Here is a 26,041-nt window from a genome sequence, read left to right on the forward strand (position 1 = left end):
AGAGAGAGAGAGAGAGAAAGAGAGAGAGAACGCTCAGAGAGCCATTCTGAGCGTTCAGATTGGCCTACACTCTCTCTCTCTCTCTCTCTTTCATTTTCACCCTGAGTCACTGCTAGTGGAACTAAACTCCACTCCCCCTCACTGCAAGTGCCATCAGTGAGACTGAGTAGCACTCTCATTCACTCTCACTGGCACCGGTGGCACTCTCACTGTGTTGTTGACTTCAATGTTTTCGTTACTTTTCTTTCTGCACTTTTGTAAAATTTTCAGTGATATACCTCGATCTTGAAAACTATAGTCTCGCTACTGACAGATAAATCTCTGCTCCTGACAGCCAATGCTTCACTCCTGACAGCTAAAGCCTTGATCCTTGACGGAGGCATAGAGACAGTCGACAGCCATGTGGTGAGTCACGATAAAACACATTTATCAATAAAGGCGTAAAAAAAAGACTCCCAAGAAGGACAGAGTTTTTTGCCTTCATGAAGGAAGTGAATGAAAAATCAATGAGAGGAATTTCTGTGCCATAGAACGCAATTAAAAAATAACACGACCATTTCCGGAAATACCAAAATACCAGGGAAATGGGCAGAATATGTCGCTGTCAAGAGAGCCTTAAGGGCAGCCACTCAGAAAATCAGATCGGTCAAAAGGCTTTTTAGAACCAGCTTAGCTCAGAAAAAAGTAAAATAAAAAAAAGATACTATTTTTTTTCCTTCCTTGCCCCAGCCAGTAAAAAAATATTGAATGGATTTCAGTTCCATTAATGGTGTTTAATCGCGTCTGAAGTGAACTATGTAGGATTAATATATTGAGACGTGTAATGGAGTCTGACGTGTCAGGTGTTGATGAAATCGAGTGCTCGCAGGTGTTTACATGATGATGTGTGTTGAATACTGACGTCTCAAGATGGTAAATATGTGTTTATTGATAGACTCTAGACGAGCACTCTGACACTGGAGGTAAGACAACTTCCACATCAATATGATCTTGGCAGTAATCATCATCTAGGCTGTAGTCATCATCAGTAGTCTTCAAAATAATCTTGTCACTAGTCAAGCTCACATCGCTGCCGTGTCAATAAGGTCCAAGAGGGTGAGGGCTGAAACAGTTGAAATACGACGTCACAGCCATGTCAGTAAAGTATATATGTATTGACTGGATGGCCTCTTCCTTACTGACATTACCACGGTCAGGCAGCTGTCTGCTGGACTACAGGCAGCTGTCTAAAGGACTACAGACAGCTGTCTGTGGGACCTTTTCGAATAGGAACTGTATGTTCCAGCAAACAGGCTAATGGGAGCCTTTATCGTCATTAGCAGAGGAGGGAACGAGAAGCAGCAACCAAACACTTCCAAGCTGTGATTTCCGAAGATATACGCGAGGTTATGTACCGTGGAACTCCGTCCAGTTGAAGAGGAATACCGTCAGATTCTACACCACAACAACGACAAAATTCCCTCTGGAAAGAGAACAGGTTGACCCGCGTCCTGCAGACGAGGGGAATAAAGCTGTATTGATCATTATGTTTGGAATCGACTATTGCCTTATGCAAAGTGATTTGCCTTTTTTTATTAAAACAATATGACAGTGAATTAAGGTTAAGGGTAAAGTTATTAATTTTCTCTTTATTGAATTGCGAGCACCTTCTATTAATCTATTTCTTTCCTAAATTGCCTTGTGGCCTTAATGTTGATGACACAGAATTCATAATATGAATCCTGTGTCATTCATACTACGAATGAATTGCGAGCTTGGCCTCGTGCGATCCTAGTGCCCCTAGAAGAATGCCAGCGTCCTTGGATCTCGCGCGATCCCAGCGTCACTTGGCCCTAGGGGTATTCCAGCGTGCCTCGGCCCTAGGGGTATCCGAGCGTCCCTCGGCCCAAGGGGTATCCAAGTGCCCCTCGGCCCTAGGGGGTACCTAGTGCCCCTCGGCCCTAGGGAGTATCCTAGCGTCCCTCGGCTCTAGGGGGTACCAGTGTCTGACGTTTCTGGGTGACTACTGGCTGGCAGGACTTGTGGCTCTCTCCGGCTACCAATAAACGTCTTGACCTGACACAGCTTGAAAGTTAGGAGCCAAATGGCAGCTATATATTCTACCAGCTAGGATCCAGGATGGGTTAGGTGGGGGGTGAAGTGAGGGATGGGAGTGTGAGTGTGTTAGAATGTGAGTGTGAGTGTGTTAGAATGTGGTGTGAGTGTGTTAGAATGTGGTGTGAGTGTGTTAGAATGTGGTGTGAGTGTGTTAGAATGTGGTGTGAATGTGTTAGAATGTGGTGTGAGTGTGTTAGAATGTGGTGTGAGTGTGTTAGAATGTGGTGTGAGTGTGTTAGAATGTGGTGTGTGTGTTAGAATGTGTTGTGAATGTGTTAGAATGTTGTGTGTGTGTTAGAATGTGTTGTGAATGTGTTAGAATGTTATGTGTGTGTGTTAGAATGAGGTGTGAGTGTTAGAATGTGGTGTGAGTGTGTTAGAATGTGGTGTGTGTGTTAGAATGTGTTGTGAATGTGTTAGAATGTTGTGTGTGTGTGTTAGAATGAGGTGTGAGTGTTAGAATGTGGTGTGTGTATGTGTGTCAGATTGTGGTGTGAGTGTTAGAATGTGGTGTGTGTGTGTGTGTGTGTGTGTGTGTACTCACCTAGATGTACTCACCTAGTTGCGCTTGCGGGGGTTGAGCTCTGGCTCTTTGGTCCCGCCTCTCAACCGTCAATCAACAGATGTACAGGTTCCTAAGCCTATTGGGCTCTATCATATATACACTTGAAACTGTGTATGGAGTCACCCTCCACCACATTGCTTCCTAATGCATTCCATTTGTCAACCACTCTGACACTAAAAAAGTTCTTTCTAATATCTCTGTGGCTCATTTGGGCACTCAGTTTCCATCTGTGTCCCCTAGTGCGTGTGCCCCTTGTGTTAAATAGCCTGTCTTTATCAACCCTGTCGGTTCCCTTGAGAATCTTGAATGTGGTGATCATGTCCCCCCTAACTCTTCTGTCTTCCAACGAAGTGAGGTTTAATTCTGTAGTCTCTCTCCTCGTAGCTCATACCTCTCAGCTCGGGTACTAGTCTTGTGGCAAACCTTTGAACCTTTTCCAGTTTAGTCTTATGCTTGACTAGATATGGACTCCATGCTGGAGCCGCATACTCCAGGATTGGTCTGACATATGTGGTATATAATGTTCTGAAAGATTCCTTACACAAGTTTCTAAAGGCCGTTCTTATGTTAGCCAACCTGACATATGCTGCTGATGTTATCCTCTTGATATGAGCTTCAGGGGACAGGTCTGGCGTGATATCAACCCCCAGGTCTTTCTCTCTCTCTCTGACTCTTGAAGTATTTCATCTCCCAAGTGATACCTTGTATCTGGTCTCCTGCTTCCTACCCCTATCTTCATTACATTACATTTGCTTGGGTTAAACTCTAACATCCATTTGTTCGACCATTCCTGCAGCTTGTTCAGGTCTTCTTGAAGCCTCAAGCTGTCCTCCTCTGTCGTAATCCTTCTCATTATTTTGGCGTCGTCAGCAAACATTGATAGGAATGAGTCTATACCCTCTGGGAGATCATTTACGTATATCAGAAACAGGATAGGTACAAGTACAGAGCCATGTGGGACTCCACTGGTGACTTCACGCCATTCTGAGGTCTCACCCCTCACTATAACTCTCTGCTTCCTCTTGCTTAGGTACTCCCTTATCCACTGGAGCGCCCTACCAGTTACTCCTGCCTGTTTCTCCAGCTTATGCATCAACCTTTTATTTGGTACTGTGTCAAAGGCTTTCCGACAGTCCAAAAAAATGCAGTCCGCCCACCCTTCTCTTTCTTGCTTAATCTTTGTCACCTGATCATAGAACTCTATCAAGCCTGTAAGGCAAGATTTACCCTCCCTGAACCCATGTTGATGGGTTGTCACGAAGTCTCCTCTCTCCAGATGTGTTACTAGGTTTTTTCTCACAATCTTCTCCATCACCTTGCATGGTATACAAGTTAAGGACACTGGCCTGTAGTTCAGTGCCTCTTGTCTGTCACCCTTTTTAAATATTGGTAAAACATTAGCAGTCTTCCATACTTCTGGTAGGTCTCCCGTTTCCAGTGACCTACTATACACTATGGAGAGTGGCAAGCAAAGTGCTCCTGCACACTCATTCAATACCCATGGTGAGATTCTATCCGGCCCAACAGCTTTTCTCACATCCAGCTCCAATAGGTGCTTCTTGACCTCATCTCTTGTAATTTCGAACCTTTCCAAGGTCACCTGGTTTGCTGCCACCTCTCCTAGCGCCGTGACTTCTCCCTGTTCTATTGTAAAGACCTCCTGGAACCTTTTGCTGAGTTCTTCACAGACCTCTTTGTCATTCTCGGTGTACCTGTCCTCGCCCACCTGAAGTTTCATCACCTGTTCCTTCACTGTTGTCTTCCTCCTGAGGTGACTGTGTATTAGCTTTGGTTCGGTCTTGACTTTATTAGCTATATCATTTTCATACCTTTTCTCAGCTGCTCTTCTCACACTAACATACTCGTTCCTGGTTCTCTGGTATCTCTCTCTACTTTCTGGTGTTCTGTTATTACGGAAGTTCCTCCATGCCCTTTTGTTCAGCTCTTTTGCTTTCATACATTCCCTATTAATCCACGGATTCTTCCTTTGCTTCTCTGTTTTATCCTGTTGGGCTGGGACAAACCTGCTTACAGCCTCCTTGCATTTTTGGGTGACATAGTCCATCATGTCTTGTACGGACTTGGTTCCGGGTTCTGTGTCCCAACGTATATCCCATAGGAATTTATTCATCTCCTCATAGTTTCCCTTTCGGTACGCCAGCCCTTTGTTTCCCAGTTCTTTTTTGGGGGTGATAATTCCTAGCTCAACCAGGTACTCAAAGCTCAATACACTATGATCACTCATTCCCAAGGGGTCTTCCAGCTTAACTTCCCTTATATCCGACTCATTTAGGGTAAATATCAGATCAAGCAAGGCTGGTTTATCCCCTCCTCTCGTTCTTGTCGGTCCCTTGACGTGTTGACTTAGAAAGTTTCTTGTTGCCACATCCATCAGCTTAGCTCTCCATGAGTCTGGGCCTCCATGTGGGTCTCTGTTCCCCCAATCTATCTTTCCATGGTTGAAGTCTCCCATGATTAGTAGCCTGGATCCGTTCCTGCTAGCCATAGAAGCTGCTCTCTCTATTATATTGATGGTGGCTAAGTTGTTTCTATCATATTCCTGTCTGGGTCTTCTGACATTCGGTGGGGGGTTATATATGACTACTACTATAATTTTCTGTCCTCCAGTTGCTATGGTGCCTGATATGTAGTCACTGAAACCTTCACAGTTCTGAATTACCATCTCTTCGAAACTCCAACCTTCTCTTAGTAGCAAAGCTACACCACCACCTCCTCTCCCTTCTCTCTCTTTCCTCACTACATAGTAGCCCTGTGGAAACACTGCGGTTGTTATGGTGTTTTTTATCTTTGTTTCTGTGAGTGCTATTATATCTGGGTTTTCTTCTAGTGCCCATTCTCCGAGTTCACTTGTTTTATTTGTAATTCCATCTATGTTAGTGTACATTGCCTTGAAGCTCACTTTCTTCAGTTCATTTGCTTGTCCCTTTCTTGGCGAGCATTCTGCTGGTGTGGGAAGCTTTTCAGTGGGTGAGATGATCTGTGAGGTGGTTTGCAGGGTTTCAGGGGAGTTTGGAGTGAGGGGTGGGGGTTTCATGGAAGGGGGGACAGGTAGGGTGTGGGTTAAGGAGATAGGGGGAACATGGAGGATATGGGGTGAGGGGGAGGAGGGATAGGGAGGATATGGGATGAAGGGGGAGGGGGGACAGAGGGGGAAAGGTGGGAGGGGGGACATGATGGAAATGGGGAAGGGATGACATGGTAAGAATGGGGTGGGGGGGGAGGGAGGGTTGGGGGGGGGCAGGTAGGGTGAGGGGATGGAAGGGTTTCTATGCAGAGGGGGGTGGTGGGGTTTCCCTCCCCTCTGGTGTTGCTGGGATGCTGGTTTTGGGTTCGCCTCTTGTCTCTAGGACTGTTGTGTTGGGGCTGTGATTTCCTGGTTTGCTTCTCCCTCCCTGCGCTTCCTCCTTGCCTCTGCTGCCCTGGCTCTCTCCTCCTTTGTCCTGTCCATCTGCAGGAATACTTTCTTGTATCCCTCCACATACTGCAGACGACTCTTCCTTTCGAGAATATCCTCCTTCGTGGTTTCGTTTGTAAACACCACCTTTACAAGTCGGTTTCTGTCCTTGTTGTGTGTGTGTGTGTGTGTGTGTGTGTGTGTGTGTGTGTGTGTGTGTGTGTGTGTGTGTGTGTGTGTGTGTCTCAGAATGTGGTGTGATGTGTTAGATCGTGGTGAGAGTGTGTTTGAATGAGATGTGAGTGTGTGAGACGGTCTGATGACGGTGAGGTGAGGTAGTAGCAAGGGTTTATGAGGAAGGGTCGATTGAGGAAGGGAGTAGTGAGGTCGTGTGTGTATATGAGAGTTGAATTATACCACCTGAGATAAATGCCCCTATTATAACAACTTAAATATTACTAAAAAAATTATCTATCAAATTACGCCATTATGAGAAGAATATGACCCGGGGCAATATGTAGCAAGCTTGTTGAAAGAGAGAATTGGGAGAGAACGAGTCAGTTAAATGAGGAAAAGAGAGAGAGAGAGAGAGAGAGAGAGAGAGAGAGAGAGAGAGAGAGAGAGAGAGAGAGAGAGAGAGAGAGAGAGAGAGAGAGAGAGAGAGAGAGAGAGAGAAAGAGAGAGAGAGAGAGAGAGAGAGAGAGAGAGAGAGAGAGAGAGAGAGAGAGAGAGAGAGAGAGAGAGAGAGAGAGAGAGAGAGAGAGAGAGAGAGAGAGAGAAAGAGAGAGAGAGAGAGAGAGAGAGAGAGAGAGAGAGAGAGAGAGAGAGAGAGAGAGAGAGAGAGAGAGAGAGTCTTATTGGTATAAAAAGAGAGAGCAGGAGTTAGATAGAGGGAGATATATATGTAGTGGACGATAGAGCAACGGTTTCGCTTCATGCAGGTCGGCGTTCAATCCCCGACCCTCCAAATGGTTGGGCCCCATTTCTTATCACCCGTCCCATCGCAAATCCTTATCCTGACCCCTTCCCAGTGCTATATAGTGATAATGGGCTGGCCCTTTTCCCCTGATAGTTCCCTTTCCCTTCCCCCCCAGACAGCTCTGAACACATCTGTCTGCGAGACAATGATCAGGACATGCCGATTCCTCTGAGGATAAATGACGCTCAAAACGTTTACTTATTGTAAATTCCTTCTCATAGTCTGCTGTAAACAAATGTCATTGGTTTACTCAGCTTGTTTGTCTTGAATAGTCTTCAAAATCCAACTTCAAACTCCATTTGACATACGTCAAATGATAAGAACTCTATCCGCACTGATTTGAAATATTCACTGGATCCATTTAACTGTTCCTACCAGCAATGAAGCTTCGAAATTCTCGTAGCGTCCTCGCCAGTGTAAAGAAGAATGAGTAACAATAGAGGAGCCATGACGCGCATGCGCATCTCCTAAGAGAGGACACTGCTTAGAGGTGAGTGTTCGATTCTCTTCCCTCTTGATGCTCCTTTGTTGACAACGTGACGTCATCATCACTCCACTGCGCTTGGCGCCATGTTGAAATTAAAGGAAATTGCAATAACAGATATATGACAAAACCATTAATATCATAGGTACAAATAGCTTTTATCAAGACATATTGGTATACCTATATTGGTATACCTATATTGGTATACCTATATTGGTATACCTATGAAGTATACAGGTACTTCACTTGTACTGTGAGAAACTCTTACAAGATACAGATACTTCACTTGTACTGTGAGAAACATCTAAATGATACACGTACTTCACTTGTGCTGTGAACTAATTTCAGAAATAATTCCTCCAAGAAACTCTTATATATGGATGTAATTCCATAAGCATGTAAATTAACTAACATGGTCCACTACTTCAAGAAAGTAACAAAATAATTATGTAAAAAAAAATCTTTAAAACCTCCCTTAGAGTAGCGTCACATACCTCAAAAGTGAGTGTGAGAGACAGAGAGAGAGAGAGAGAGAGAGAGAGAGAGAGAGAGAGAGAGAGAGAGAGAGAGAGAGAGAGAGAGAGAGAGAGAGAGAGAGAGAGAGAGAGAGAGAGAGAGAGAGAGAGAGAGAGCGAGAGCGATTAAGTGCCAAAATCTTCAGACTTAAGAAGTTAATAAAAATGAGCATTTAAATTTAGGCAAACACGGATTAAGAAAACAGAAAGATCTTTGCCTTTCGCAAATACTATAAATATAGTATACCACTATATTATACCATGCAAATACCATTATAACTAAATCAAGGAAATTTAGAGGAAGAAAATGCAGGTATTGTATACATTTTGTTTAAGAAAAAACATTTAATAAATGTTGAAAATGTAAAATATTGCAAACAATTTTAATGTTGAAAACGTAAATTGGAGTGAAGAGTATTCTATTGCATGACAAGCAGGTTTCTAAGAATCACAGTAAAGCAGAAAAAATATGAAGCCTGAGAACAGTGAAAAGCTCTTTACCTCAAAGAGTGTTTGTTCACTCTTTGTTCAAACAGGGTTAAGCGCCAAGCCATTACGACTGTATAGCACTTGTAAGGGATCAGGAAAAGGATTAGAGATGGGACGGGGAAGGAAATAAATGGTGTCCAACCATTTGAACGGTAAGGGGGATTGAACGCCGACCTGCATGAAGCGAGACCATCGCTGTACCGTCCAGTCCAGGAATAGTGAACTTAAGGAGGATGAACGATATAGAACGCAAACAGAACTCCTCATAGAACGCAAACAACGCCTCAAAGCAGGATTTAGGAGTAACGACGTCAAACGACCCGGGTTTAGCGAGCACAACAGAACAAATGTAGTTTTAGTCACGAAATGTTTGTGATGGATCATGGGAACGTTCGAACACAGCGACGTTCGAACACAGGGACGTTCGAAAACCGGGACGTGCGGAAACGGGGACATTCGGACACAGGGACGATCGTACACGGGAGTGCCACCCCAATCTTCCCTACAAACACACAACTTAACGTTCCCTATGATTCCCTCGTTACAACTTTCAATAGAGTTGTTACAACTAGTTATGATGTTCTTATGACGCATGAGAATGTTTTTACAACTTGCGTTATTGGTTGTTACAATTTTTAGAATGTTTGCTCGTTCCACCGAGTCGTTTCAGCTCGCAATCCGTTAAATACTGTTCAACACACACACATCTCCTTTAAAGAATGATGTCTGAAATAGAATGAATGCAAAGAACGCAACACTGCACATATATATATACACACTGCACATATATACACACTGCACATATATACACACTGCACACTGCACATATATTCACTCAGTCAAATAATTTCCCCCTTATTTAGAGCACTAGAAATATCCTCAATGACAAAAGAGACTAAAAAATGGTCATAACATATATATGGAAAATTGTATATGGCAGAAATATGTGCAGTAAATAACAACCTACAAGAAAGAATGAAATGGTAGGAAGGGCCAAATAGACTCAGTGAAGAACAGGGGAATCAGAGGCTCAGAGATAACTTAAAGAAAAAGAGCCTATGCTTCTTCATCCTCGCCTGAGCGTTCAGTAAGATAATTGTGACCTCACCTGAGCGTTCAGTAGGATAAATATGAACTCACCTGAGTGCTCAGTAAGACGAGGCTAGCAGTATTATTGGTGCTCAGGTACATAAGAGCAGACTAAGAATTGACTAAAACACTTAAGAGAAGAGCGCCACTTAACTCTCTCCTTAAGTGTTGCTGCCAAAAGGTTTTTTTTTTTTTAATTTTACATGCAAGCATGCAAGTTTAAGCCAATAAGTACAATAAAAAGAACAGAAGAAACAAAATAAGCTAAACGAGAAACCACCGGCCAGAAGGGCCGACAGCACATTACAAAAAACAACAAACATCAACAGAACACAAGAGAAAATAGCGTAAACAGGGTAGCAATACACAAGACATAATAACACATAAAACAAAACAAACAAACATCATAACACATAGAGAAAGCATAAGGATAACAAAATAACAAAAAAAAAAATAGAAAGGTACAACAAGCCAAGAAACAGAAACACAAGCCACACATGGTACAATAACAACACAAACATTAAACAATAACATGCAGAACGAACCACTGGCCGTGCAAGAAATAAAAGGAGAGGCACAAGCACAGAACACAATAGGGCAAACATCATAGCCAGAGGGGCACATAACACAACAGAATCAAAGTAACAGATGATCAGTGAGTGGTACAGCTACACACAAAGCATATTAAGAAATATAAGAAATACAATAAACAGGGTCATGAGAAAACTAAACATAACAACGCCTGAAGGGCGCTATTGTAGTGTGGGTTGGTGGTGTTGTCACGTTGTTGATCCTTCTTTCTCGACAACCCAACCCACAACTCGGTAGAGTGCTTATACTTTTACCAGGAGATCACACTGGGCGCTTCTGGCTCTTGGAGAGGGGCTCAACGTCACACGTTTAGGGGATGCGGCTCCAATACTTAGCCTCGTTGTCATGTGCACACACCCACTCGAGCCGCTGTGACTCCCCACTCTCTCCTTAGGTGATATGATCTCCTCAATCCCCTTTGACTTATTAGTTTTCCGTCCTACCCTGTCCACAGCAGTGGTTCTTGATTCTTTCTCTCACTCTCTCATTCTTTACTGCTTCCTGGGAAGCGTCACTAGGGCAAGGGCAAACACCAGGAAATTTGAATACATTTACTGGACAAAGCACATACACAATATATACACACATATAATAATAATGAATCCTATACTCCATACTATTACAGTCAGGTTGTACTCCAACACCATCAGAACTCTATCATCTGCTTATCAAGTGGTATCCTATCTTCTGATTCACCACCTAATATTACCAACCTCCTCAAGTAGGTCAAGTCTTATAATGCGATGTTGCACTATCAGCAAGAGAATATATATATCTATAAACATGTACAAGGAAAATCAGCATATGAATGCAATAACATATATATCAGTATAAATAACTTAAAACTCACACCCCAGAAGTGACTCGAACCCATACTCCCAGAAGCAACGCAACTGGTATGTACAAGACGCCTTAATCCACTTGACCATCACGACCGGACAAAATGAGGTGATAGCCGAGGCTATTTGAACCACCCCACCGCCGGCACTCGGATAGTAATCTTGGGCATAGCATTTTACCAAATCACCTCATTCTTTGGGGCACACGTGAGGAACACAAATGCGAACAAACCTGAATGGTCCCCAGGACAATATGCAACTGAAAACTCACACCCCAGAAGTGACTCGAACCCATACTCCCAGAAGCAACGCAACTGGTATGTACAAGACGCCTTAATCCACTTGACCATCACTTGAGTTTTCAGTTGCATATTGTCCTGGGGACCATTCAGGCTTGTTCGCATTTGTGTTCCTCACGTGTGCCCCAAAGAATGAGGTGATTTGGTAAAATGCTATGCCCAAGATTACTATCCGAGTGCCGGCGGTGGGGTGGTTCAAATAGCCTCGGCTATCACCTCATTTTGTCCTGTCGTGATGGTCAAGTGGATTAAGGCGTCTTGTACATACCAGTTGCGTTGCTTCTGGGAGTATGGGTTCGAGTCACTTCTGGGGTGTGAGTTTTCAGTTGCATATTGTCCTGGGGACCATTCAGGCTTGTTCGCATTTGTGTTCCTCACGTGTGCCCCAAAGAATGAGGTGATTTGGTAAAATGCTATGCCCAAGATTACTATCCGAGTGCCGGCGGTGGGGTGGTTCAAATAGCCTCGGCTATCACCTCATTTTGTCCGGTCGTGATGGTCAAGTGGATTAAGGCGTCTTGTACATACCAGTTGCGTTGCTTCTGTGAGTATGGGTTCGAGTCACTTCTGGGGTGTGAGTTTTCAGTTGCATATTGTCCTGGGGACCATTCAGGCTTGTTCGCATCAGTATAAATGTTGCTTGATACACAACAATGATCCATCGATCCCCCTATCAGTCCTAGAACACATACATCTGTAGTTAATTGTCTTGGAACACATTAGTATATTTACTTCGGGGGTCACACATGGCCAGGGTCACAACTCTCTTGCCCTGCCGACAGTCTCACATCACGTGACCCAATCCGTTACAATTGTAACACCTCACCTGGGAAAAGTCTCTTCTATATGTACCAGAGCGGATCTGACTTTGTCCACTCGCATGAGAGTTCCTCGAGCCAGGCACACTACCTGCAATCTGTGGGGCTTTACTAGACTCTTGATTTCCTAGATCACGATTAGTTTCTCGTTTAGCTCCTCCATCCTCACTTTCAGACGAAGTGCGCGACCTACTCTTCTGAGTTTTAGGGTACCTACGTTTATCTGACCATTTATCAAAATTCTTCTCTCCCCAGACTCATCTGGGTCTTTCATAATTTCTTCCTCCCCAGACTCCACTGGATCTGCCATTGCCGCGTCTCGCCTCACTTCTCACTCTGTTCTCCCTCCGTACTGTCTTAATTCTCTCTTGTTCTGCTTTTGCGTTCTCCACCTTTATCATAGCCAGTTCAGTCTTAGCTGTTTCTTGTTCGGCCTTGGCTCTCTCTTGTCCGACTTTAAGTTTTTCCTGTTCATCTCTAGCCTTTTCTTGTTCGGCTTTAGCTTTCTCTTGCTTAGCTTTAGCTCGCTCCTGCTCGGCTTTGGCTTTCTCTTGCTCAAGCCGAGCCTGCCTCTCTTCACGTTGCAGCTGTACCTCATTGCCTCCTGGTTCCAACTTTGGTTCCACCTCGCGCTTCTCAAGGCTGCTTTCCCTGCTGCTACTTGAGTTTACGTTAATTCCATCGTCACTTGGCATATCATCCGTTTCCTCTGAAACCTCTTCCAAGCTTTCGGACTCTTCATTCTGAGGCAGAGCCTCAGCTCCTTCTTGCTGGCACTGTATTTCCTCTTCTTCACATTGGCGCTTTGCTTCCTTCTCTTCTGCTTTTTGTTCCCTTAACCAAATCCGCAGCGCCTCACGTCTATCCCCTACCTTATCATGCATACCCTTTAGACCGAAATGGTCTTCTAACATCCTTATCTGCATCCTAGTGCACATATCTAGAATCTTCTCGTCACGAGTTTTGCAGAACATGCTTACTCTGTCTATCAGTGCTAGTGCCCTGATTTCTTTCCGTTTACTAGACGCTCTGTTTGACTTCAACCTAACCCCATACATTTTAGCAATCAACCAAAGTTGTTTTTGTGTACAATTTTGCAAGATTTCATTATCTCCCGTATCAATGTACTCATGAGCTCTAGCAAGGTTTTTCTCCGAACCTTTAAAATTCAGAACTGCTGTCATCCTGTCCTGTGAGTCTTCCCAAGAGAGAGAATATACACCTGTGGTCACACAGTTTATCTATTTCGGCAAGGGGTGTACAAATCCACTCTTGGACAGGGTGTGGGTGTGTCAGTTCACTCTCCTGGACACAGGCCCCCAATTTATTGTAGTGTGGGTTGGTGGTGTTGTCATGTTGTTGATCCTTCTTTCTGGACAACCCAACCCACAACTCGGTAGAGTGCTTATACTTTTACCAGGAAATCACCCTGGGCGCTTCTGGCTCTTGGAGAGGGGCTCAACGTCACACGTTTAGGGGATGCGGCTCCAATACTTAACCTCGTTGTCACGTGCACACACTCACTCGAGCCGCTGTGACTCCCCACTCTCTCCTTAGGTGATATGATCTCCTCAATCCCCTTTGACTTATTAGTTTTCCGTCCTACCCTGTCCACAGCGGTGGTTCTTGATTCTCTCTCTCTCTCTCTCTCATTCTTTACTGCTTCCTGGGAAGCCTCACTAGGACAAGGGCAAACACCCGGAAATTGGAATACATTTACTGGACAAAGCACATACACAATATATACACACATATAATAATAATAAATCCTATACTCCATACTATTACAGTCAGGTTGTACTCAAACACCATCAGAACTCTATCATCTGCTTATCAAGTGGTATCCTATCTTCTGATTCACCACCTAATATTACCAACCTCCTCAAGTAGGTCAAGTCTTATAATGCGATGTTGCACTATCAGCAAGAGAATATATATATCTATAAACATGTACAAGGAAAATCAGCATATGAATGCAATAACATATATATCAGTATAAATGTTCCTTGATACACAACAATGATCCATTGATCACCCTATCAGTCCAAGAACACACACATCTGTAGGTAATCCAGCCTACGACTGTAACTCTATACTTCAGTATAAACACTCCTCGGCACAAGAATGGCAAACAATCACTCCCCTTTCACTGCGTCTTGCACGCTAATGACAACCAAACACTCTAACAACTCCCTACAAGTAATCATTTAGAACTTCCCTTCCACATCTGGAAGGTAACTACCCTGATCTCTTCAGGTTCTTCCAGATTTACTACCAGGATCCTCTGCAGCTCCTCCAGGCTGCAACCATGAAGTTTCCTTGAACAACTATGGTGCTTCACTACTTCTACTAGGGTCCTCCACAGCTCTCTTGGCTGCTGCACCATGAAGTTTCCTCGAACAACTATGGTGCTTCACCACCTCTACAGAAGCACGTGACACTCCTCTTCACTGCTACTCCTCACAGCTCGAGGTCCTCTCCTCCACTACCTTGGAGTCTCATCAGCTGACTCCCTTTGTGCTGGCTACGAAGTTCTCAGCAACTTCTTCCCCAAAGACAAACCTGCAACCCATTGACACTCCACTAAAAATGTTTCCCTTAAACGCATAAACAAAAATAACCACACAATATGTTTGCCTCCAACATCTATCTGCTCTCTACATATTGTGAGAGTGGACTCCCCCGTTTTGGGCTGGTCCATGCTCCACCTCGCCCGGCGGGCCTCACTCACTCTGGAAGGGTCCTCAGCTGCCAGGAATTGGGCCCCCTCGGTCACCTTCCAGTGCTCAGAGGAGAAGGACGTCGCTCCGTGTTCCTCCCTCTCCACTCTCTTATTTTAGGCCTCCTGCCTTATCAAAACATGTCTAACTCATCAATAAACATTGCTACTGTCGCTGGGCACACGACCAACTACAAGTAAACACTATGAACTGGCTTAAATCGTGCTTACCACAGATTGCCTAGTCGAGGGCGCTCTTCCCTCTGACAGAGTCTGGTCAGGGCACTACCACGGCCCACGATAATGTCTCTGGGCGGCTTAATAAACACTCCTCCCGGTCCAGGACTTGAGACCACAACGTCCCCAGCTCGATTCCACAGCTGGCACGTTTGCACACTTCTCTTCTCTTGGAGATATATCACTAGGGGTTTCCTTCTGACGGGAGCTCAAACGGAGCACGGCTTCCCCCTGCGATGTTTGGTGCTCAAGTGAGCTCAAAGCCCTCCAGAAGCGAGCCTCACGCCTCCAGCAAATTATCTACATCTTCTAACCAGTGATTTATCTATTTTCTTATTCACTGCCCATAATCTTAAACTGGTTACTAAATCCGACCAACTATTTTACATCGGTGTCTTTACCTCTATATTTCCCAGACCTTATAGTCAGGTCAGGCTTGATAGAATAATTATCAAAGGGGAGACTCGTTTTTCGGCTGCTTGGGATCATAACAACGCACAATAAATAGAACACATAGCAGAACATACCACAGGTCCCATGCACACACTAAACACACAACAATCACACAAACTACTCAAATTGCTCATACTTTTCCGGCCACTCCGGCACCGGGAAACGAATACAATAAGCCTCCCAAAGCAACATGATGTTTTCCGGAACAGGGTGATTATGAGCCGTACGAGGATCAGGCATCAAGTCCGGCACATCCACAACAAAACACCGAGCCTGCAAAACCCAGACGGACGAGGGGCACCACAGAACAGGCTGCACGCGGTCAACAAAGTAAAACGATAAAGGGCTATGCTTTCCATCATACGGAAGCCAAAATGACAAGGAGTGGCTTACCCCCACGGGGCCGGGCAACGGGTGGCGCACTGGTAGCATCCTTGGCAGCCCCACAGGGCCCTGCGGCAACCACTGGACGCGTCACCTGCAGGGACCCCCCACGCCAAGCATCCTTCTTCAGCAACAGCACGAGGTCGCGGCCCGCACCAGCACCCACACCAACTACATCCGGAGGAGCGTCAACCCCCCACTGTGGAGAACCTTCTGCAGAAGGAAGAACAGGAGGTGAATCATAAGCACAATCGTCGTCATCAGCTGTCACATGGACGTCAGCAACCACCATCGACATAGAGCGCGAAGCACCCGGATCCACCACATTATTGCCCGAAGACCCACCGGCGTCGAAATCCTCCACATCAGCCCAAACAGTAGAAGAATGCTGGGACGACTTGAGCTCCGGCAGCACATCCTCAGAGCCGGAGGCTGACTCACAACCACGGGCTTCACAAGCCATGCGAACCAATGCCCATCGCATGACGGCAGCAACCTCAACCGCAGGGGGAACCGGGCCGCACACAACAGGACACTCTGCAGACCCCCCCCCCCAGCACCCAGCTCAGCCAAAATACCCGGCGAGGGCGCAGAGGCAGCAGCAGGAGACGAGGAAGACGAAGACGTTAACGACACGCAGAGACCATCTGGAAGACCCCCTGGGAGCTGCTGTGACAGCGACAGGGGCAGGAAGATCAGCCGACGGCACCGGAACACCCGGAGGAGGGGCCGCACCATCAGGAGGACTGCCGGGCGACGCAGGGGGGGGGGCCGCAGCAGCCAACCGGACATCCACATCCTCGCCCTCAGAATCCACCCCAACAGGGAGCGGCGGGAAATCCACCTCCCGAACAGGTTCACAGGAGCGACAGCAGCCTCCGAGTACCCGGCAGCCTGATGCCCCAACAGGCCACACCGAAAGCAGGTACGGGGTTCCCGGGCATAGTAAACCCGGACGTAATATCACAGAAGCTGACAGAAGAAGGGATGTCAGACCTCAGGCGCATCCCAAGGGTACGAATGTTTATCCGCATACCCTTATACCTCCCTGAGGACAGCGTGTGCACCCGCACACTGACGACCGCGCCAACTGCTGGAAGTAACGCCGGAGTAGATCTTCGGGAAACTCCAAGGGCGCCCCGTGCACACTCACGTAGATCAGGGCACCACTATGGTCTGAAATGGTCACAAAGCCGGCACCATCCGGCAGCAACAAGGAACGTCCCTCGAAACGGAGGAGGAACGCACGGTACACCTCCTCCCCTGCCAACTTGGTAATAACCTGGTGAGCAGTTACCAGCTCAACTCCGTAGACGTCGTCGACCGGGACATGGAGCATGTCACACATGACAAGCTCAACTAGAGGATAGCCAACACAGCCTATAAACTCCAGTCCCACGGAGTTTACTCTCATCACAGGAGGGAGAATGCCTCCCATCGCAAGCGTACGATGTCAACATCAGCAAAGCAGCAACTCACTTAAGAGCAGAGTGCCACTTAACTCTCTCCTTAAGTGTTGCTGCCAAAAGTGGCGCTTTCTCTGCCACTTTTCCTCGTCCATGCTCGTGCTGGAAGAAAATAGTTAACTCGCTTCCCTATATTCCTTGTAGCAGGGTCTTAATGAAGCTCATTCAACCACTGAAAAAACTGCATATAAATCAACCTCTAAATTGCAAAACACATTATTCTTCTACATTTTTTGCCTGAAAAGATACTAATAGTATTTTTCAAACGAAATTATTAATATATATGCCAATGAAAATATATAACAATAATTATAAATAGTTAGCATTAAATTATATCCTGTTGAGGATAGTTGTTAGGTAATCTTATCAGTTCTTGAGGCAGTAAATAACCAGGCCGCTGGTGATAATTAATAGTTTCGGGATAAATGAGTTACCAATGCAGGTGCTGGGAGTGAGGTAAGGTGAGGTAATTACCGATGGAAGTGCAAGGATAGAATGTCTGGGACGTGATGTGACGGCAGGATAGGAGCTGGAATGGGAGGCCGCGGTTACGGAATAGTGTCCAGCAAATCGAGAAATCGGGGGGAATTGTTCGCTGATCTTCAAAGGAGATAGACCAGCCCTCTACCGTCCAGCACAAGTTAATGGTGGTGATTGTGATTCAACTTTGAGTTAAATAAATTTCCTTGATAACTGGGAATAGTGAGAAGACTCATTTCAAATGAAACACATTTTTTATTTTTTAGTGTGTAATTAATAGCTTATCATATACAAGCTTCGCTGTGCATGTTAAAACCTTAACACAGGGAGGTATGTATATAAAAACTAAGGCAATCTTGTGAAACGCCTACAATCTTGATTAACAAATCTCTCGTGGATAGTACTGTCGAAGCTTTTATGCTTCGGATACATAAGAATTACGGAACTGACTCAGGTCTATATTGGCCTATACGAGGCAGTTCCTATTGAAATATCCACCGTAAACTGATTCAAATATTTGTCTAACTTCAGAGAGGACACTAAGCCCCGAAATCATCACCAGGTAACCTATGCTGGGAACAATCAAGTGATCGTTGACTTAAAACTATTTGGACCTGCTTTTTTTGTTCTAAATTTATTTTCATGCTTATTTTTTGTATCGTTGACAAATTTGCAAATATTACTGCTGACTTACATGTGTAAATCGATGCGTGGAGAACTACAGAGGTCCCAGACACAGAATCAAAGGATTTGTTGAAGTTAAGGTAATTACAAAGACACATAAAGACACAGTTCTCGCCAGTAACAATCGCCTGAAAAGAATGACAAAAATTATGACCAAACCACACACCAGAAGATGAAGAAATGACGACGTTTCGGACGTCTAGGACCATTATCATATACGACTTATTAATGGTCCGGGACGGACCGAAACGTCGTCGTCTCCTCATCTTCTGGTGTGTGGTTTAGTCATCATAACTTCAGCCACGTTATTGTGACTATTCGTCTGCATATGAAAAAAATTGGACCTTTGTAAAATAATGTTGAGTATCCTTAATTAATGTTTCTCAAGATATAAAGAAAGATTTATTGCGATTACTGATTCAAGCAATTTTCCCACAATGGATGTTAAACAAAATTTGACCAAAATTATCTATTTTCTTTCTTTAAATTTGGCACAATCAATGCAATTTTTTGCGATTCCAGAACTTTTCTCTACTGAAATGATTTATTAAATATTTGATGGGGGGAATCCGGCAGTGCCCGAGACTGTCTGTCTGTCTGTCTGTCTCTACCGTCCTCCCTCCCTCTCCTTGTATGCGGCTATCAGCAAACGTCTGACCACCAGTCTTGGACAAACAAATAATAATCAGATTTTTGCTTGAACTTGCAAGCAATTAATATTTTACGATATAATGAGAAGAGGGAGAAACAGATTCAAGCCAGAACGCATGAGCACAAGATGCCATGGCGCTCACTATGGAACTTGTTGGTATGTGGTACCCATTTCAATGGTACCGAATCTGACACATCAATGTTGAGCACGCACCCTGCAGCAATCATCGTGCAAAAATAATTGAACGTAACTAGCCCCGAGCGTATGTTCCGCAAAATTCAACAGACAGATATCCTGTTTCATAGAAAAGTATTCAACAGTAAATGTGTCCTCAAGGATTCGAACTAAGACCATCAGGATAGCAGCTGAGTACTACGTCCAGGATGGTTAAAAAGTGAAAAAAATAATAAGTGCTCAGTCTCATTGTTGCTCTCGCGACCTTCAAACACTTATAATGCAAATAATGAAAGAGTGAGTATGATGCTAGAGGTCCCACCCTGATGGCCTGGGTTCGAATTCCTAAAGTAAGTCATCGAGTTTACTATTGAACAAATGTAGTTTTACAACCAGTCAAACTTTACACTTACAATTAATGACACCATTTTTCGTTAACTAAACCGGTTATTAAAACTACCACTGACACTGCTACATATATTAACATTATAAGTCCCCAGTTTAACATTATCTAAAAAGTTACGAAACTTTTTTCTGGTGATAAAACGTATGAAACTTCAATAATATAGTTTTAAACATAACTATCCGGAAGCAATGCACTCATTTGAGGGAAATCAAAATCCCACACCAGTTGCCCTTCCCTTGGAGTTCTCAGATCAACCATGCAATGTAACACAGTGATTTTTTTTTAGCTGAGCTGCAGCCCAGCCTTTGATGGTGTATATGTTGTTTAGTACCATTGAAGGCTTGACTAGAGGACATGTTTGTGAGTGGATGCTGGGGAGGGGGGGGGGGGGGACAAGAGATAAACTGTTGATATGTTACACAGAGAATGATAATATTACTTTCTGTTTTTCCGTCTGTCCCTCTCTCTCTCTCTCTATCGCTATCTCTCTCTCTCTCTCTCTCTCTCTCTCTCTCTCTCTCTCTCTCTCTCTCTCTCTCTCTCTCTATCGCTATATCTCTTTGTCTCTCTCTCTCTCCCTATGAAAATACATTTTGAAATTCAGCATGAAACGCATCAGTTGAAAACAATAAGCCAATTTCTGTGTTTAGTCATTACAAAGATCTTCGTAAAAAAAATTTACTTGGCGACTAAAAAGACATATTTTTAAGAACCTCTGACTATGTAACAAGAACTTTTGTATAAATAAACGAACAAAAATCATACTCCAAATTACGTTTCTTTATTACAGTTTCCTCAGGCGTTATTACTGCTTCCTCAGGCTTTATTACAGCTTCCTCAGGCGTTATTACTGCTTCCTCAGGCGTTATTACTGCTTCCTCAGGCGTTATTACTGCTTCCTCAGGCGTTATTACTGCTTCCTCAGGCGTTATTACTGCTTCCTCAGGCGTTATTACTGCTTCCTCAGGCGTTATTACTGCTTCCTCAGGTTTTATTACAGCTTCCTCAGGCGTTATTACTCCTTCCTCAGGCTTTATTACAGCTTCCTCAGGCGTTATTACTGCTTCCTCAGGCTTTATTACAGCTTCCTCAGGCGTTATTACAGCTTCCTCAGGTTTTATTACAGCTTCCTCAGGCGTTATTACTGCTTCCTCAGGTTTTATTACAGCTTCCACAGGCTTAATTACAGTTTGCTCAGGCTTAATTACAGCTTTTTCAGCCTTCATTAAAGCTTCCTCAGGAGAAACTTAACAAAAGTTGTAAACTGGAGACAAGGAGCTAAACGTTCTTTTGCAAGAAGAAAGCAATATTGCAAGCTACTTCATCCACAAATTGCAAAAATTACTTAAAAAAAACTTCCTGTCAACAGAATGGCGCCTAAGTCATAGCCACTGCAAGAACTCGAACATTTTGTCGATTAATTATTAATAACACACAAAATGCTGTTGAATAACACTATCATACCCAGACAGCTGGAGGTAACTATGCTGAATAAGTGTATAGTTAAACTCCAATTCAACCTTGACATGGAGTTTCAAGTCATCAGAGTCAAAAAAAGTCAACAAGTCAACCTTTTCAAGTCACCAGACTTAAAAAAATATTATCACTATTTGTATTAATTATTATTATTATAATTTTGATAAATTCATAAAAAATAAGACATACAATAAATGAAAATGCATAAAACTTTCAATAACAATAATAATAATAATAATAATAATAATAATAATAATAATAATAATAATAATAATAATAATTAGTCCACTAAATGGTAAAGTAATTCAAGAAAGAGTCATCAATGGTCATCAGATTTTAATTAAACGAACAATATTTGAACTCATTAAAACAAACAATTAAAGTTTATTTGGCAACCTGGGGCCAGATTCACGAAGGTACTTACGAATGTTTTTCTTCTTAGCTACGATTGTTTTCCTTCTTAGCGCCTTCGTGGCGGCTACGTCGGTATTCAGGTAGCTACACTAAGTCGAAAAACATTCGTAAGTTTGGTCCGGGATCTAAGTGTGGTTTCGACCACTCGTAGCTTTACGTAAACTGGATATAACTCAATTTTTCTCTACTACATAACACTGGGATTGATTTTAAGATTTTGGAACATAAACAAAAGATAATAAAAATTGAATCTCGTGAAGAGGAGTCATTCGTGTTAGTTATATATGCATTCTCTGCATGAAACTTTGAGTAAATATGTCTTTTATGATATTAGAATAAGTTTTATAATAGCAAGATATTATACCCGTAGTTATTAAGTAAATAAACACTGGTGAACATGAAATATAAGAGAAGGTAATGAGTCCTGCCCGATGGGATTATTTACTATCACCAAATGCCCCTGTTTACCTAGTAGTAAGGGTGTACCTTAGCTATACATACCCATTTCTAATTTATTTAGTTTGGTTTTATTTTGAAATTAAATCTGGGTGAGACATAAAATAAAAATATGCTGCACAAATGATGTTAGGTAAGGAAAAGGGTAAAAATGTCAAAAACTTTATTCATTGAATACTTAAAGCTATAATTATGACTATATAGACTACTAAAAATGAGAGAGGGAAGTAGGGGTCCAAGACCTCTTCCTGTTATACAATTTGGGTGTGGAACAAGTAATTATCAAAAGAAGGCACCATGCCGGGAAGGCTATGTAGCAGTAAGGCAGTGAGGCGAGGCAGCTACTTATTTGAGAAATGCTTATTTTATTTACCTTATAAGCTGAGGCAACTTATTTTATTTGAGGAATACTCAGCTGATTCCTCTACATTTAGCATGGAACAAATTTGTGTCCAAGACCTCTTCCTGTTACTCAATTTGGCTGTGTGTAACCAAACTAGAAGTGCTCTACAAATCAAGGGACCCAGAATGTGGAATGACCTCCCGAATCATGTCAAAGGCTGTACCTCTCTCAACCAGTTTAAGAGTTAAACCAAGTACTGCCTAATTAACTCCATGTAACCTAACTTACCTCCTAAATGTCAACCCATGTCTTGCTATTTTTTAAACAACGCTGTTCACCAACATGTGCAATTGCTGATTTATGCTATGTTAACCCCCTTTTTGTATTTTTTTATTCCTTCTTTCAACACAATTTATACCTAATCTCGATTGCTATTAAGTTTTAGTCTATGTTTTTTTCCCCCCACACCTTGCCCGAAATGCTATGAGTATTAGTGGCTTTAGGTATTGTATGTACTAGCTCTGCCTATAAATCCAACATTATGTTTGTAACTCAACTGTATGTACTTTTCCTGAATAAAATGTATTTATTATTTATTTTTTAATCAGTAAGTATTAAAAGAAGGCACCAAGCTAAGAAGGCTATGTAGCACCATTGTGTGTAACAATAAACCAAATTTTTTTTAACAAATAATGCACCTGTATGGGAAAACAAATCCTGTAAGCTGTAAAAATATTGATGCAGTTATTTAAATGAAAAATATAATGAAAGAAATATTACTGGTTTATTTTTATCCTATCTTTTTGTACTGTACAGTATATCCAAGGAAGTGAAAAATTAAGACATAATGCACAATTTAATGAATGATTAGCATGGATTAGCAGTTCAAAAGAAATATGACTTGTATTACATATCAACATGAGATCTTAATGATCCATGGTCAACATGATTTAATAAGGATAATACAGTACTGTATTTGTAATAATACAAACTATAATTTAAAATCTTTATTACTGATTTTTTTTATTAAGAAGATTAGGTATACACAGCAATGTGCTGCTACCTTATTCTATATGGAATATTACACAGTGTAGATAAAAAACTAGCTATAAGTTTATCTAATACTCCCATCTCACAGGATGGTTAGACATACTGTACATGGAATCAATTTAGAAAATACCAGCCTCAATACAAAAAACAAATCAACTCTGACTAAACAATTCTTCGCGATTTTCACTAGAGGTAAGCACTGAATCAGGGAAACATTATATTATAATTACTCCTACCAGTTTCTACAAGACTCCTCTCAAACAATGTATTTTTTAACATGTTTAGGTATACACAGCAATGTGCTGCTTCCCTATTCTGTATGAAGGAGCACACAGTGTAGATAAAAAACCAGCTACAAGCTCATCCAACATCCTCACCTCACAGGATGGCCATTCATACATGTAATCAGGAGAGAACAAAATACTTAATGCTGATCTTTTAGCCTCCACTGGCAAAATCTGGGTGCAGCACAAGAATAACTTCCAATATTCCTGAGTGTATGAAGTAATTACAGAGCTCAAAGTACCTCATACCATTTGGTATGAAGTCACTGATAACAGGGCAATCACAGATATAGTGTTTATATAGATATAGTAAAGAGTATGTTCTGTCAAGTAGGACTGAAAACAAATGTTTTTTCCACCAAGAGGGCTATAAACCCTATGGAACCGCCTACCCGCTGAAGCCGTAAATGCCAAATTCCAGCTAAAAAAATATAATTAAGACAAAGGACGGGCCCTTTAACAAGCCGCCGGCTTTCTGTCCTCGTCGAAGCCACTAGATAGTTAGTGGCCCTTGGGTAAATTCAGTAAATATATACAATAATTGTCAGCACATCTTCCGAGCAACAAGGACAGCTTCACAGTATCTCTTAGAATTACGTAGGTAAACAACAAATGTAACATATTTGTTTACTACAATCTCGGTGCTGCCATAGAAGTTGAAAAAACATTGTTTTACTTCTAAATATACTAATTTTATAAGAAAATTCGACATAAATTGGAGGCAGCAGAGCTCCGATAAGCCAGTGCTAAATTTTCAATATGAGGAATGTTGCTGCTCTCTGATTGGCCAAACGAAACACAGTAGTGACCTCTATCGGCACGCAGGTGAACCAACAAATTTCTTCCTAAGTGGACGTACGTGAATTGCACCTAAGCATCTTCTTAGGGCATACTTAGGAACCTTCGTAGCAAACCTACTTACTAAGAAATACACAGAGCTTCCTGAATCTAGGTCCTGATCTATTAGTGATTTCAACAATGCAATAAAGTTGACCGGTGAACTTCTGATAATTACTGCCAGTTAATTAACTACACAAGCAAATTAAACAAATTGTTTGTTGTAAACAAAGTGGGCTTCGTGTAAGTCATTGCATAACACTGAACAATCTAGTTGATCATTAATAATATATATTAGTATATCCGTCTACGGAGCTGTCAAAATTTCTCCTCAAAATGATAACTTTTATGCAAACTACTGAACGCTACAGTGACCAAACGTCACAACACTGTAACTTCTGGACGCTACAGTGACCAAACGTCACAACACTGTAACTTTTGGACGCTACAGTGACCAAACTTCACAACACTGTAACTTCTGGACGCAACAATGACCAAACTTCACAACATTGTAACTTCTGGACGCAACAGTGACCAAACTTCACAACACTGTAACTTCTGGACGCAACAGTGACCAAACTTCAAAACACTGTAACTTCTGGACGCTACAGTGACCAAACTTCACTACGCTGTAACTTCTGGACGCAACAGTGACCAAACTTCACAACACTGTAAGGCCAAATGTCGCGAGAAGTGTCCCGGACACGTCAACATATCGGAAGTTTCTCAGAGATTCCCAAACTGCCTCTAACTGTTAGCAGACAAACCAACTTTCTGCTGCAGGACCTCACTCACTTCGCCATCTCCACCGGCTATGGTAATTACCTAAGTGTAATTACCTAAGTGTGGTTACAGGATGAGAGCTTCGCTCGTGGTGTCCCGTCTTCCCAGCACTTTTTGTCATATAATGCTTGGAAACTACTGACGGTCTTGGCTTCCACCACCAACTTCTCACCTAACTTGTTCCAACCGTTTACCACTCTGTTTGCGAAAGGGAATCATCTTATATTTCTTCAACATCTTTGTTTAGCTAGTTTAAATCTATGACCTCTTGTTCTTGAAGTTCCAGGTCTCAGGAAATCTTCCCTATCGATTTTATCAATTCCTGTTACTATTTTGTACGTAGTGATCATATTACCTCTTTTTCTTCTGTCTTCCAGTTTTGGCATATTTAAAGCCTCTAACCTCTCCTCGTAGCTCTTGCCCTTCAGTTCTGGGAGCCACTTAGTTGCATGTCTTTCCACCTTTTCCAGTTTGTTGATGTGCTTCTTAAGATATGGGCACCACACAACCGCTGCATATTCTAGCTTTGGCCTAACAAAAGTTGTTAACAATTTCTTTATTAT

General features: G+C 42.8%; 2 protein-coding genes across 3 annotated transcripts in view; both read right to left on the reverse strand.

Moving 5' to 3' along the window:
- Positions 1 to 26,041, reverse strand: part of LOC123771034 (matrix-remodeling-associated protein 5-like) — a 123,640-nt gene that overhangs the window by 66,606 nt on the left and 30,993 nt on the right. The window lies entirely within an intron of this gene.
- LOC138364742 (thioredoxin domain-containing protein 2-like) lies at positions 20,555 to 21,061 on the reverse strand. Its single transcript, XM_069324710.1, has one exon. It carries the CDS (start codon positions 21,059 to 21,061, stop codon positions 20,555 to 20,557), a length of 507 nt encoding a protein of 168 aa, XP_069180811.1.

Source organism: Procambarus clarkii, chromosome 14, assembly GCF_040958095.1.
Source record: "Procambarus clarkii isolate CNS0578487 chromosome 14, FALCON_Pclarkii_2.0, whole genome shotgun sequence".
NCBI classification, from domain to species: domain Eukaryota; kingdom Metazoa; phylum Arthropoda; class Malacostraca; order Decapoda; family Cambaridae; genus Procambarus; species Procambarus clarkii.